Source organism: Caretta caretta, chromosome 5 (assembly GCF_965140235.1).
Source record: "Caretta caretta isolate rCarCar2 chromosome 5, rCarCar1.hap1, whole genome shotgun sequence".
In the NCBI taxonomy this organism is placed as follows: domain Eukaryota; kingdom Metazoa; phylum Chordata; order Testudines; family Cheloniidae; genus Caretta; species Caretta caretta.
This window is the reverse complement of record NC_134210.1, coordinates 105,092,196-105,106,307: the sequence shown is the minus strand read 5'-3', so window position 1 is coordinate 105,106,307 and position 14,112 is coordinate 105,092,196. Positions and strand designations below refer to the sequence as shown.

Here is a 14,112-nt window from a genome sequence, read left to right as displayed (position 1 = left end):
TATAAAACACACTTTCATTAAAATTATTGAATCTGCATTGTTGTATCATTCTTATCAACTATGATTTTTAAAATTACATATTCACATGTTTGAATACCATTCTCAAACATATAATGAAATAAGCATACTTTTGAAATCTCCATCACCAAATGTCAGTGGATAAGCTCCGGGCTTTTCAATCTTGTACATTTCTTCTATAAAAAGGATTTTGCAATCATTTATTATGTCTTCTGGGCCTCTGGAGGGGGGGGAAAAAGAAAAGTATATTTAACTTTGTTTCTTTGATTCCTGTTGCTGTAATTGATAAACCTTGAGGAAGAGCTATAGCTAATAATCAGTGCCAGTTTTAATTTTTAAAATCCATAGAATTTTGGACTGTAGCTGTATTTACTTATTGCTCATTTTAAGCCGTCACAACCATTACATGCAGCACTGAATAATTTGGTCTAAACTGACAATAAAAATTCAACATAACGATATAACTTTTAACAAAGCCAAAACAATAAATAATTTACATCAGCACAAGGTAAATTAAATAACAAGCTAAGAAGTATCATCATATTGCAGATCAGCTAGTGCAAATATCAAAGGCACCAACTGATAGTTCATTCATTGAAAGTATTTTTTTTAAGTTGTTTCTCAAACATTAAAATACTGTTTTGTTATCCAAAGTTAGCAACAGCAGACCAGACAAAATCAAAAGCTAGCAATGGCAGACCAGACAAAATGCAAAACACTCAAGAGGCACTATACATTATAGTAAACCTAAAAGAATTCTTATTGGCAATGATATAATAGAATTATACTGTTAGCAATGACAATGAATAGTGACTTATAACTGTGTTATAATATGCACTACTGAACTTAAACAGAAAGAAAAAATAATATGGTAAATAGTTTAAATTCTCATTGTACAAAAATCCTTTCAAACATTTTCAGTGTCTAAATGTTCAGGTTTCTTTTAAGTTTCACTTTAACGCTGACTTTCTTGGATTTCTAAACGTTTCAGAAAACTAAGGCCCCAAATCCAGCAAGAACAGATACAATATTCTAGTACATATTATAGTACGTATTCTTACACCCTTGACCACAGAGGGACTTTTTTTGACAGGTGTCACAGTGCACAAACTTCCAATGGTACACAGCTAGTACTTCAAAGAACAAAACATTCATATTAAATGGGTGATGGAGGCCATTAATGAGTAAAGATAAAGATTTTAATCTCATACCCCCTACTCCACTTAATTTTCCTCCCGCTTTCCCAACTGATTTTAACTGCGACGGGTGACTGACAGAAAACTTTAGTCCTTCACTGTGCCAAGTTGTCTTTTCAGCTGCTATTTGTGGATCTCTTGCCACTTTCAATTTTACAATATAAAACTAAATTAGGAATTGTTCACAGTATTACCAATTTAGAGCCAAATCCTGCAAGTACTTACTACTTAGCAAGTCCCATTGACTTCAGCGGGCTACAGCTATTAAGTGGCTATAGGATCAAGCTGTTATACCCAAGAAGGGAAATTAGTTTCCTAATTGTAATTTTTATTTCTCATTATTGAGGGCATCCACTGATCTGGACATGACTTTATATTAGACCTGCTCATTCCATCACTGTGGAGGAAATCTGTGCTCCCTATCCCCATCATAATTTAAACTCCCTCTGTTGGACTGCTGCAGCACCATATTCTGACCCCAGAAGAGGGCATCCAAAATGAAACTACATAAACAACCTGGTAGAAAATTTTAACAACACAGTAGACAGGATTATCAGAATTAAAAGAACAACACCTTTTAATCAAGAACATTGTGATGTGTGTAAGGAGAGTCTATCTAGACATGGGAAGGTCCTTTCCATGAAAGGAAACTAAATTTTCTCTCTCATACACTGGCTAGACATTACCTATAGGAATTCTCTCTTACTGTTTCTACTTCCTGTGGAGCAAAAGAAACAAATACAACATGACATTTTTCTAGAGGGATTCATAGCAATGGACAATGTATGTACTCATATAGTTTTATGAATTTCAATTGTATTTGATCGCATGGTTTAGCTTGAATGAAGCCCAAAATACCAAAAGCTCAATGAAGGAGAAAAAAATCATTATGATAGTGTTTAGGAAAGGAATTGCAAATTTCAAGAAGCCGCACTGCACGTGTCAAAGTATAAAGTTTTATGGTTCTCTGTCCAAAACTCTGAAGAACCTTTTGCAGAGTAACTTTAATGCTTCCAGGAGGCATCTCAGTGGCTATTTTGCATGTCTGGTATACATTCAATCTGACCCAAATAGAGACTGAAGACTGAGGCACTGAAACACGGTTTGCGACCTCCTATGAAAAACAAACAATAGTAGCGGACTTTCATCACTGGCATAGACAGATTTTAAAACCCATTTCATGCCAAAAGTGTGACATTGCTTTTCTTACTGATGCTTAAGTGTAGGGGGAAAAAAAGAGGAATGAAACAGATGGATTTAATTTGAATTCTGTTCATTTTTGGTTTTCTACAAGATCAGGAAATGGATTAAGTACCATCTTTTCAAGGAAGAATTGAAAATGGGTTTTTTAATTGAAAAAACTCCTAGTTCAAAAACTCTCCTGCCTGAAAGTAATTGCTATGAGGAAACAAGGAGAGGCTTCCAGTCTAGGATTAAAAGGGGGTTTTGTAGGGTTCTAATGAACCAGGCTGAAAGTGCCACAGCAAAGGTACAGTGGAAGTCGCATCTTACACGGGGATTAGGTTCTAAAGTCAGCGCGTAAGGCGAAAATCGCGTATAGTCAAAATTACCCTTTAAAATCCCTTAAATTGCCCATAAAATACAGTATACTGTACATGGTTTTGTGTATACAACCCTGTACAGTAATATGTATACAGTAATGTACAGTATCTAATAAAGAGTACATATGCAAAATATAATTTTACAGTACCCTATTTTTAATTACAGGGGGTAAATACAGGGGGCCATCAGGGCTTGATGTCGATCCAGGAGACAGAGGTGACGGAGAGCTTGGGTGACGAAGAGCAAGTCGTAGACGAAGTGGTTGGCTCTGGTTCAGCTCAAGAAGTTGATTGTGTAAGCTCATCTGCTGCTGGTTGTTTTTCCTTGAAAAACATGGTGATCGGCAACTGTCACTGTTGTCTCTTGAGCTGCTCAAGCATTTCTTGATAAGGTCTCAAGTCGTCCATAATACTACGTGTGATTTTTTGAGGCTTCGTTCCATAGGGGAGACAGTATTAATTCTTCAATTTCTTCCTCAAGGATGTCGACAAAGCCATCACCACCCACTTGCCTGGCCACCTGAACAATGCCTCTCACTTCTTTGTCAATGGTCGGGAAACCCTTAAAAATGGTCGGGAAACCCCTAAAATCACACATTCTTTCCATAGGTTTCGCCAACATGCATTGACTGTTTCAGGCTTGACTGCATCCATTGTCTGTTTAATGTAAGTGATGCAATTGGCAATGTTGAAGGACTTCCAACACTCCATCACATTAAGACTGGGATCGGCATCCATAACGCTACGTATCTGTGAGAACGTAAGCCTTGTGTACGTGGCCTTGAAACAGCGAATCATGCCTTGGTCAAGAGGTTGCAGGATAGAGGTGGTATTGGGGGGGGGGGGGGGGAAGAAAGACTACTTCAACGTCGTTATGCACAAACTGGAGTGCCGCAGGGTGGCCAGGAGCATTGTCTATGATCAGCAATACTTTAAAGTCAAGTCCTTTCCTCTTCGAGGTACCGCCTGACCTCCGGAATGAAACACTTGTGGAACCAATCCAGAAATAATGCTGCTGTCACCCAAGCCTTTTTATTTGATTGCCAGAATGCAGGCAGGAGATTTTTGTTCTTGCCTTTTAGGGCATGGGGATTTGCAGCCTTGTAGAGCAAGCCCGGCTTTATTAAATGCCCCACCGCATTGCCACAAAACAACACAGTCACACGGTCTTTAGCTGCTTTGAAGCCACGGGCTTGTCTTTCTGATTTCAAAATGTAAGTGCAGTTGGGCATTTTTTTCCAGTCTCATCAGCATTAAAAACCTTGTTCCAGAAGATAGCCCTTTTCTTCTATGATTTTCTTTAATTGTTCGGGGTAGGCTTTTGCTGCCTCTTCATTGGCAGATGCAGCTTCCCCAGTAGTCTACACGTTTTTAAGGTTGAAGCAGTTCCTAAAACTGTTAAGCCGACCTTGGCTGGCTTTGAATTCCTTCTCATCAGAAGCCTGTCCCTCTTTGGCGGGAGGTTTGAACAGCACTTAGAGACTAAGAGCCTTTTCTCGCAACGTGTTGCCATTGATAGGCACATGTTTACGGTTCATGTCTTCCAGCCATAAGTTTAATGCCTTTTCAGTCTTCACTAAAGTCTTATCACGCACCTGGTTCATCACCTTAGCAGTTATTGGAGCACTTAATGCCACGGCTTGACGAATTTCTCTCTCTCGAATCTTGATGGCATGGATGCTAGATTCGTTGTGGCCATATTTACACACCATGTTGGAGACCGACATACCATCTCCCAATAAGTCCAACACAGCCAGTTTTTCCTCCAGCATTAGAACAGATCGGTGTTTCTTCAGCTGAGCACCAGATGAAGTAGTTGGCTTGCGCTTAGGGACCATGTTGTACGAAAAATACGTATCTTTAAACACTAGAATCACAGTCAGTGCGGCGAGATGATCACACTATGAGAGGCATGTGGGAACTGAGTCCGACTGAGGGAACAGCAGATTCATGTTGTCCATCTCACGCTCACTCCAGGGCATACACTCATTGAGTGGAATGGTGGGTGGAATCACCCGCACTATTTACAGGTATCTTGTTTTGTTTTGTTTTTTTTTGCCGAGCGCGTATAGTTGGATCTGCATAAGTTAAATGCGCATATATGTCGTCTCACCTGTAATTGTAGCAGAGCTCCAATTTTGTGGCTCCTTAGAAGGTCTCCATGCACATGGAACACCTTTTAAACATGCAATTTAGTCCATTTACTCATCATCATAATGCAGTACAACAATCAGAGAAGCAGCTCAGTGGGTAGCTTCATTTGGAAAAGAAATAACGACCGGGAAGCTGATTCTCTCATTGCTGCCCCCCAATTTTTTTAAACATTTTTATGTATTTAGATTTAAAATAAGAGAAGCTTTCCCAAGGATCTAGGTGCCCTAGTAAGTCATTAGTGATACAATAAAATCCTAGCAGCATCATTTCAGCAGGTACTCTCTCTCTCACACACACACCCCGCAACTCTTTTCTCTCTCTCTCTCTCACACACACACACACTTTTGCAGCATCCCAATTAAGGTCACTAAATTTCAGACCAAGAGGAGAGAAAGTTTCACAGCCCTGACAGAGAACCTCTTTTATAATGAGTGGGATCCAGCTCAGGTGCCCCTGCCGACTATAGTTGTGGTAATATAGCACAGGGAAAGAGATGATCCTTCAGGTAGAAGGTAAAGCTAGGACTACAATGGATGAGTTGATAGCGCTGAGTTAGTGCTCTAATTGCACTACCAGAGGCAGAACCTCTGGCCCGAAGGTGAAAGTGCTTTGACCCAAGCCCCAGAGGTTTCATGGAAGCGTTTAACCTACCTCCAGTATTTGCACAAACGAAAACGAAGCCCAGATTTCTCAGACTGAGGTTAGGTTTGGGGGGGAGGGAAGGAAACCTGCCTCTATTGTGGTGGAATGAGCATATCTAAACCACAAATAAGGTCTACAACAGTGAATGTATCTGTATGAAAACTGTTATTAATAGGACAGCAGGGTTCCTAGGTGATGGGAGAAAGGAGAAGAGGTCCAAATAGTCCAGTAAACATTAACCTTCTATTAGAACGTAAGAATGGCCATACTGGGTCAGACCAATGGTCCATCTAGCCCAGTATCTGATCTTCTGACAGCAGCCATTGTCAGATCCTTCAAAGGGAATTAATAGAACAGGGCAATCATCAAACGATCCGTCCCAGCATCCAGCAGTCAGAGGCCTAGGGCCACCAAGACCATGGGGTTACATCCATGTCCATCTTGGCTAATAGCCACTGATGGACCTATTCTCCATGAATTTACCTAATTCTTTTTGAATCCAAATAGTTTTGATCTCCACAACATCCCGGGGCAACAAGTTCCAGAGGTTGACAGTGTGTTGTGTGAAGAAATACTTCCCTATTTGTTTTAAATCTGCTGCCTATTAATTTCATGGGTGACTCCTGGTTCTCGTGTTATGTAAAGGGGTAAATAAATTCCTTATTTGCTTTCTCCACACCGTTCATGATTTTACACACCTCTATCCTTAGTTATCTCTTTTCTAAACTGAATAGTCCCACTATTTTCACTCTCTCCTTATACGGAAGATATTCAATACCATTAATCATTTTTGTTGCCCTTCTCTGTACCTTTTATATTTTTAATATATCTTTTTGAGATGGCGGCACTAGAACTATATGCAGTATTCACAATGTGGGCATACCATAGATTTTGTCAGTTATTTTTAGTAAAAGTCATGGGCAGGCTGAGGGCAATAAACAAAAATTCATGGAAACCCAAGACATGTCTGTGACTTTTAGTAAAAATAACTAGGGGTAGAGGGGAGGCCTGAAAGGGAGATGACTTAAGTGCAAGTGGGAAAGGAGGGATGAGAGCCCCAGCCCCACTGGGGGAATGAAGGGGTGCGATGTCCACCACCTGCTGCTACAGCTGGGAGCTCCAAGAGTCCCCACTGCAGCCCCAGCAGCTGTGCACTTCGGGCCTTCGCTGGCTGACAGCTAAGCAGAAAATGTCATATTCTGTTAGCTTTTTTGACTGCACACTGAGCTGATGTTTTCTGAGAATTATCCAGGATGACTCCAAGATCTCTCTCTTGAGTGGTAACAGCCCTCAATTTTGTTTGTATAGTTGGGATTATATGTTTGTCAACATGCATTACTTTGCATTCATCAACACTGCATTTCATCTGCCATTCTGTCGCCCAGTCACCCAGTTCTGTGAGATCCCTTTGTAACTCTTCACAGTCTTCTTTGGATTTAACTATCCTGAGTAATCTTGTATAATCTCCAGACTTTGCCACCTCACTGTTTATCCCTTTTTCCAGATAATTAATGAATATGTTGAACAGCACTAGTTTCTTTGATGCCTATTATATCAATATCCTCATTTAATACCAGGCACCCAAGTTCACCCATCTTAATATTTAGACTTCTAGCATTCATATACATGCACCCATAAAATTTAATTTTTTAATGTCTACCTTCATGTGAGGTAATTGAATGGGACTCTTATTTGACTGTGTCTCTTCAGTTTCTTCCTGTATTTTATCAATTTCTATCATTTCCTCTTTACCAGGATACAGAGAATCCTGTTAATAGATCATCCCCCTAAGGGAATGTCTCTGTCTGACGCATGTGATCTTTCACCTGTCAGCTTTGCCCCAGCCCTTAGTTTAAAAACTCCTCTACACCCTTTTTAATTTTACATGCCAGCAATCTGATTCCATTTTGGTTTAGGTGGAGCCCATCCTCCCTCGAGGAAGAAGTTGCTTGGATTTTTGATACTTTCGACATGGCCAAAAAGAGAGAGGAAGAGATCCTTGTCAAGGATATAAATTATACCTCTGGAGATGGCTAAAGTGTGAAGTATTTCTCTTGGGGAAGACTGTGGTTTCAGGAAGACAACTGGTAACATGAAGACTGATGTAGATGGAATTCCAAGACTCCCTTGGGGATGAACTTGGATTGCAGTCTCATCGCCACTTTGTCCCTGTGAAATTACATGTACAGTGGCATATAGGCTTGCTGATTCTCTGGGGGGAGGGATAGCTCAGTGGTTTGAGCATTGGCCTGCTAAACCCAGGGTTGTGAGTTCAATCCTTGAAGGGGCCATTTAGGGATCTGGGGCAAAAATTGGGGATTGGTCCTGCTTTGAGCAGGGGGTTAGACTAGATGACCTCCTGAGGTCCTTTCCAACCCTGATATTCTATGATTCCATGCTGGCATTATAGTAAGGTGGTATAAACAACACTGCAATTGTTCGCAGGCAGACTCAATATTAACCACAGAAGAATCAAATAAAAGTGCCAGGTGAGAGTCAGATCTCTAAGTGGGAAACAGGCATGAAAAAGGTCCTTCATCAAACTTGATTCTGTAGCATGTAAGAAACCTGAATGTGATCACCTGCTGCCAGTTGAACTTAGAGAGAGCTAAATGCCAGTCCTGCAGTACCCTCTTTCAGGAGCAAAACACAGGCCAGAATGTTTAAATCTGGGCTTTAACTGGATTCACATTATTTTGGGCTGCCCATACGAAAAACATTTTCCATTCTGAAGAATTGGCATTTCTACCAGAAGCCTTCCTGCCCGGTATAAGGACAGGTTTCAGAGTAGCAGCCGTGTTAGTCTATATCCACAAAAAGAAAAGGAGGACTTGCGGCACCTTAGAGACTAACAAATTTATTTGAGCATAAGCTTTCGTAAGCTACAGCTCATTTCATCGGATGCATTCAGTGGTCTCTTGCACCTGTTGGGAGCACTCCCTGTCAGCGATGCTCATCCAGATAGCATCCAGGCCATCGGGTGCAGTGACTGCAGATCTGGATGCAGTATCTGACCCTGGTTCCGAGTCACTGTTGTCTAAGCAAAAGGGAAGGTGTGTGGGTGATAGACCTATGATAGGTATCCAGCCACATGGTAACAGTAGCTTTGTCCTGTCTAATCTTGGATATTATTCTGCAGGTGAGGGGGACTGGTGGAAAGGCATAGGAGGACTCGAGATCACCAAAGAAGTAAAGCATCTGGCAGAGATTGTAGGCTCATGCCTCCCCTGGAGCAGACAGCCTTGCATTTGGCATTCTCTACCATGGCAAACAAATTTATGGATGGCGTCCCCCATTGTTAGAATACTGTATCTGATATGGATTTCCACAGCAACCACTCATGGTTAGTTACCATTTTTCTGCTCTAGAAGTCAGCAAGGTCTTTCCTGATCCCTGGTGAATGAAGAGCCGGTGGTATCACCCTGTGTCAGCAGTGATATTTCCGTAACTTGATGGCATCCCCCATTATTTGATATAGTGCATTCCTGGCATATTGTCCAGCAGAATCTGCACTACAGCGTTCCACAAAACAAGCAGGAATGTTATGCAGGCTAACCTGATGGTCTTCTGCTCTAGGATGTTAATGTGTAACCTCAGGTTGTCCAGAGACTCAAACCCTTGTATTTGGAAGTGATTCAGGTGGTCAACCCAACTTTTTCCTGAAGCACCAATAAACAGGTGTCATTACAAGGAAGGAGCTTGAAAAAGACCCTTCCTCACATTAAAGGGTTGCAGCCACCACATAAGTTCTCTCCTGTTCCAAGACCTGTGAGACACAAATCTGTTCATATGATATTTAGATGGAGGAATACACTGTCATTAGCCAGCATCATAATCACCACAGGCAAAGTCTGGCAAGCAATGTCACACATATATACATGTTTCTAGTAATCCCAGACACATGCAAACCATTGTGGAAAGTTTCATCCTTATGTCATGTATGAGTGACTGAAGGAACCTGACTCTATCCTCTAGCAGATATGCTCATGCTGACTAAGTCAAATAGGGCCCCAGTAAATTCTACTGGCCAGGATGATGTGGCAGACTGCTTTTGTAGTTCATCTGGAATCCTAACTGAGAGACCAGGGAGAGGACTTCCTCTAGGGCTATCTTGGTCTTGCCAAGCCTGTGCTCCTGAGAAATCTCCTCTATAGCTCCTAAATAGCACAACAAAGCCACTTGTTTGGTTTGTAAAAGGTCTCGTGAAAGAGGGACAGGGCAGAGCAAAGGGGAAGGGGTAAGGAAAGTCACTTCCAGTTCTCATCTCCCACCTCCACCTGTCAGTCATAATGTCTGACCAGGCCCAGTGAATGGGGCAATACTGCTTCCAAAAGAAGTGCTTCAGAGACTACTCCTGGTGCAGCTCTTGAACAAGCAGTCAAATTTACTAACTGGTGGGTTTAATAGTCTCTTACTTCTTGCTTATGAGGGCGATTCTGGGCAATTTTTATACTTTGGCAAGTGTGAGTGAGAGATCATTCAAAGAGTAGTATCACTAATAAAACAGCATCCAATTAAAAGAATCTGTATGTTCTCTGGTGATAGAATATAATCACTGCAAAGAATTGATATATCATCTTCATTATATTCTGCAGGCTCCAGAAATTTAGAGAATATTAAAGAAAAAGCAGCTCACACCAGACAGGTGTCTTCTGTAGAGCTTTTAAACAAGACGAGAGGACGAAAACACCACCCTATGCAAGTCTGTGCTCACTAATGAATAGAACCTTGTATTACCACATACAGTAGTGATTTGTGCCATCTGTATCTTTAGAGAGCATGTAAATCTCCTTGTGGTACTTTCATGACAGCACTGTAATAAGAGCTGCAGTTACAAACACAGGAAAGTCACTTCAATGGTGAAAGTAGGTGCCAGTGGAGTTCACTCCTAATAAATATTCTACTCAGCTTTGTTTGGGTGAGTGACCAAAAGGATAGTAGTGGCAGGAAGTTTATATAAACTGTGTGGAATGGAGAAAAAAAATCTGTTAACTACCTTTGTAACTGTTCTTCTTTTAAATGTGATGCAGACATGTATTCTACATGGGTGTGCATGCCCTGCACACTAGAGCTGAAGAGCTTTACCTAGCAGTACATGCAGGGCGATGCTCACGCCCTGCAACAACAGCCCCTCCCCTGGCCATATAAGGGTAGAACCACCCCAGCCCTCCTCAGTTCCTTCGCACCAAAAGGCAGAAGTACAGACTACAATGCAGAGGGCAAGTCATGGAATATACACCTGCATCACATCTCAAAGAACAATAGTAATGTCAACACAGAAAACAAAGCTGTACTTTGAATTGATAGGGTTGGTCCCTTCTGGATAATTCATAAATACAGACAATTTATTTTTTTATTATTGCAATAGAAATTACTGGAATATAGTCATACTGAAGATAGCGTCGGCATAATTTTTGAAATAAATTTACTTTGAAAGAATATTCTGTTTAAATTACTGGAAATTTTGTATTTAAAATGTCCTATTATGCGTAATATTAGTTGCAAACAAATACAATCAATGGCTGTCATCGGTACACTGGTAAACGCAGACTTTTTAAATGCTTTAGTCCTACCAAAGTAGAAAAATTCTGCTCCGCTAGTTATCCCTGAAAGGATATCACTTCTGTAAAAGCGATAGATTAAAGAGTTATCGGGCTATATGGTCAACTTGCTTAGAAATTTGTGATTAATGTACACAATGAAAATGCGTATTCATATAATTCTGTCACAAAATATTCTTAAAACAAAAAAAGGCAAACATTAAACAACTCTCTCATTCCTCAGTTCCACATATTGCTTAAAATCAAGTTGATATCCATATCACTTTCTATTTTGCTTCCTTTCATCATTTACTATACACTATACACTAGTACATGCCATTTATTTTATGAAAAGTTAAAAAATGAACATAGAATTATAAAATTGAATTGAGTTCCTAGACAGCGACCCAGGCCACACGAAAGACATGCTAATGGCAGTTTATCCACTGCAGCAGGTCAGTCACACAGAGAAACATGCTAGTACTCTCCGCACTCTCCATTTATACCTTCAGGCCGCAAGGAGACTTGCCAAACACAAGTTGACTAGAAACTCCACTTGTGGCCATTATCTTTGGTGTGTGGAAGGTCAGGTTCATGCTACATAGAGAAATATTAGCTGCTGCTAGATATCAGTTACTGCAATGCAAAAACTCTGCCAGTTTTCATTGTCGTTCAGGAAATTTAGCCACAATTATCACATCCCAAAATTATTTTTTTTAAACCACTTCATGTTCCAGTAAAAAATTACTTCTACAGCATGATAACTTGAAGTAAAACTGCTGAATCAACACAGTAAAAATTCTACTATTCTAAACAAATAAATACATGTGAAGGATATAAACAACTGGATCACAATAAAAAAGGAAAATCTCCCGATCACAGTTTACTATGAAATTTCAATTTATAGGCCTTCTGGCAATGGAACCACATTTAGACCTATGTTCGCTACAACAAACTAATTACTTTGTCAGTTGCTATAGTTACTGTCAGAGAGCTTCCTCAAGGTCAGCAAAGAAACACCAAAGGCCAGAAGTGTGAAATTCATACAAGATAAAAGATCAGTCATTGTTGGTTATGTGTTATTATTAGCAAATCTGTGACAAATGATTTATTAATTTATACAAAATCTACTTTGTACTGTAATAAAGTTCAAATATATATATAGGCAAGAGCCAAACAGGGTATGCATTTTTTTATTTTTACATTCATGTAAAAATAGTCTGGATGAAATAAAATGTTCCTGATCCCTGCAAAGTGCAGAAGGGCTTTCAGAAAGCGCTTGAAATCTGAAGCTTAATTTTACTAATTATTATTTCATCTGTCTTGAAATGAAAAGTGCAACTGCTCTATAGTAAATCAAAATACAGCCTGAAAACTAAGTGTTCCTGTTATATTAAATGCCACAACCCAGGAGAAGGCATGGGTGTGAATGGACCAAAATGAAGTGAGTAATCCTTCAGGAATGAAATGTATAAGCAAAAATCCACCATTCTGTTTTATTCTCCGTAGTATCATCACCTTAAAAGACATTATCAGCCAGGGGTGGGTTTTTTTGCAGTTTTTTTTATTTGTTTTTTGTAAACAGCCACCATTTGGGGAGAAAAATTAAACACAGGCCCAAGTTATAACATTTAGACATCTTACTACTTTGATATTGCACGTCAACTAGTTAGATACCCAGCAGTCTCATTTACATCTTCAAAATTTAATGCTGAGTTGATGCTCCTTTTAAAAGCTCGGTCCTACAATTCTTCCATATCCAAAGTCAATTTAGAAATGGAATGGACGAGGAATATTTTAAGAATTTTTGGAAACCAGACATATTGCTAACAGGATGAGTGAACATTTCTGCTCTTTACCAAGCTTGTCTCCCTGTATAGTATATAATTATAACAAACAGCCCGTTGCTGTGACATCTCATGGATGTCTAGCCATCAACTAAAGACCAGCATGGCTAAAACAGAGCTCAATCTTCCCTTCCCAGGCTTCCTTCTCTACCTTCCGTCTCAATCCCTGTGGACAACAGCACTACCCAGCCTGTCACTCAGACCTGTAACCTAGGCCTCATCTTCCATTCAGACCTCTCTGTAGTCATCATGCCCAGGCTATAACTAAATCTTGTTGATTTTTTCTGCATAACAATTCTAAGATAAGGCACTTCCTATCCCTTCATACAGATAAAACTCGTTCAGGATCTCATGTTGCATCCTGATTACTGCAACATCCTTTTCTCTGACTGACAAATATAATCTTGCCCCATTAAAGATGCTGCTACAAAGATCTTTCTCCTAGCTCCTTACTTTGACCATGTCCCCCCTCACTTGACAACAGCTGGGCTGCTAGTGCTTGGAGATCATTACCTATCATGCTTACTGACCAATACTGTTTCACAGTTTCCTTGTACAGCTACATCTTGTTTGTCTGTATCCTCAAGTTGTTTCTTGTCGTACTTAGATTGTAAACTCTTAGGGGCAAGGGCAGTCTTTTTATTCTGTGTATGTAGTACAGTGCCTAACACAATGGGTTGCTGGTCCATGACTAGGGCTCCCAGGTAATACTATAATATAAATTATTATTAATATTAACTAGCCTCTCTTTTATACTGTGTAAATTGGCCAGAGAATGACTTATTCCATGAAAATAGTTGGTAGACTGCTCAAACCATGCTATTACTGCTAAACAATCTTTACAGTTATCCAGGAATACAGTTCCCAAAATAAAAAGAAAATATCACCCTTATCTTTACCACATTCATTGAAAGTCATTTTTGGATGTATTCTAATCTTGAGTAAGAAGTCTAAGAACCTAAAAGGAAAATAAGATCAAACAAACATAAAAAAAGATAATTCATCGGCAATGTAAAGTTTAAGGTAAGATGTAATCACTATCTAGTTGCTATTCCAGTTATAGGTAAAACTAAAACCTTAGCCTAACCTATATTTTAGACAACCTACAAACAAAAATTGCTTAGTACAATGGTTTCCAAACTTTTTTCTCCAA

The 14,112-nt window shown here is 39.9% G+C and overlaps 1 protein-coding gene across 3 annotated transcripts in view; it reads right to left on the bottom strand.

The window, feature by feature from the left end:
- The window catches only part of UHRF2 (ubiquitin like with PHD and ring finger domains 2), a 179,199-nt gene that overhangs the window by 78,910 nt on the left and 86,177 nt on the right, over positions 1–14,112 (bottom strand). For all 3 annotated transcript variants that reach the window (XM_075128768.1, XM_048851776.2, XM_048851774.2), the window contains exon 5: positions 129–238. In XM_075128768.1, coding sequence (XP_074984869.1) covers positions 129–238 — 110 coding nt within the window. The remainder of the gene's footprint in view (positions 1–128; positions 239–14,112) is intronic.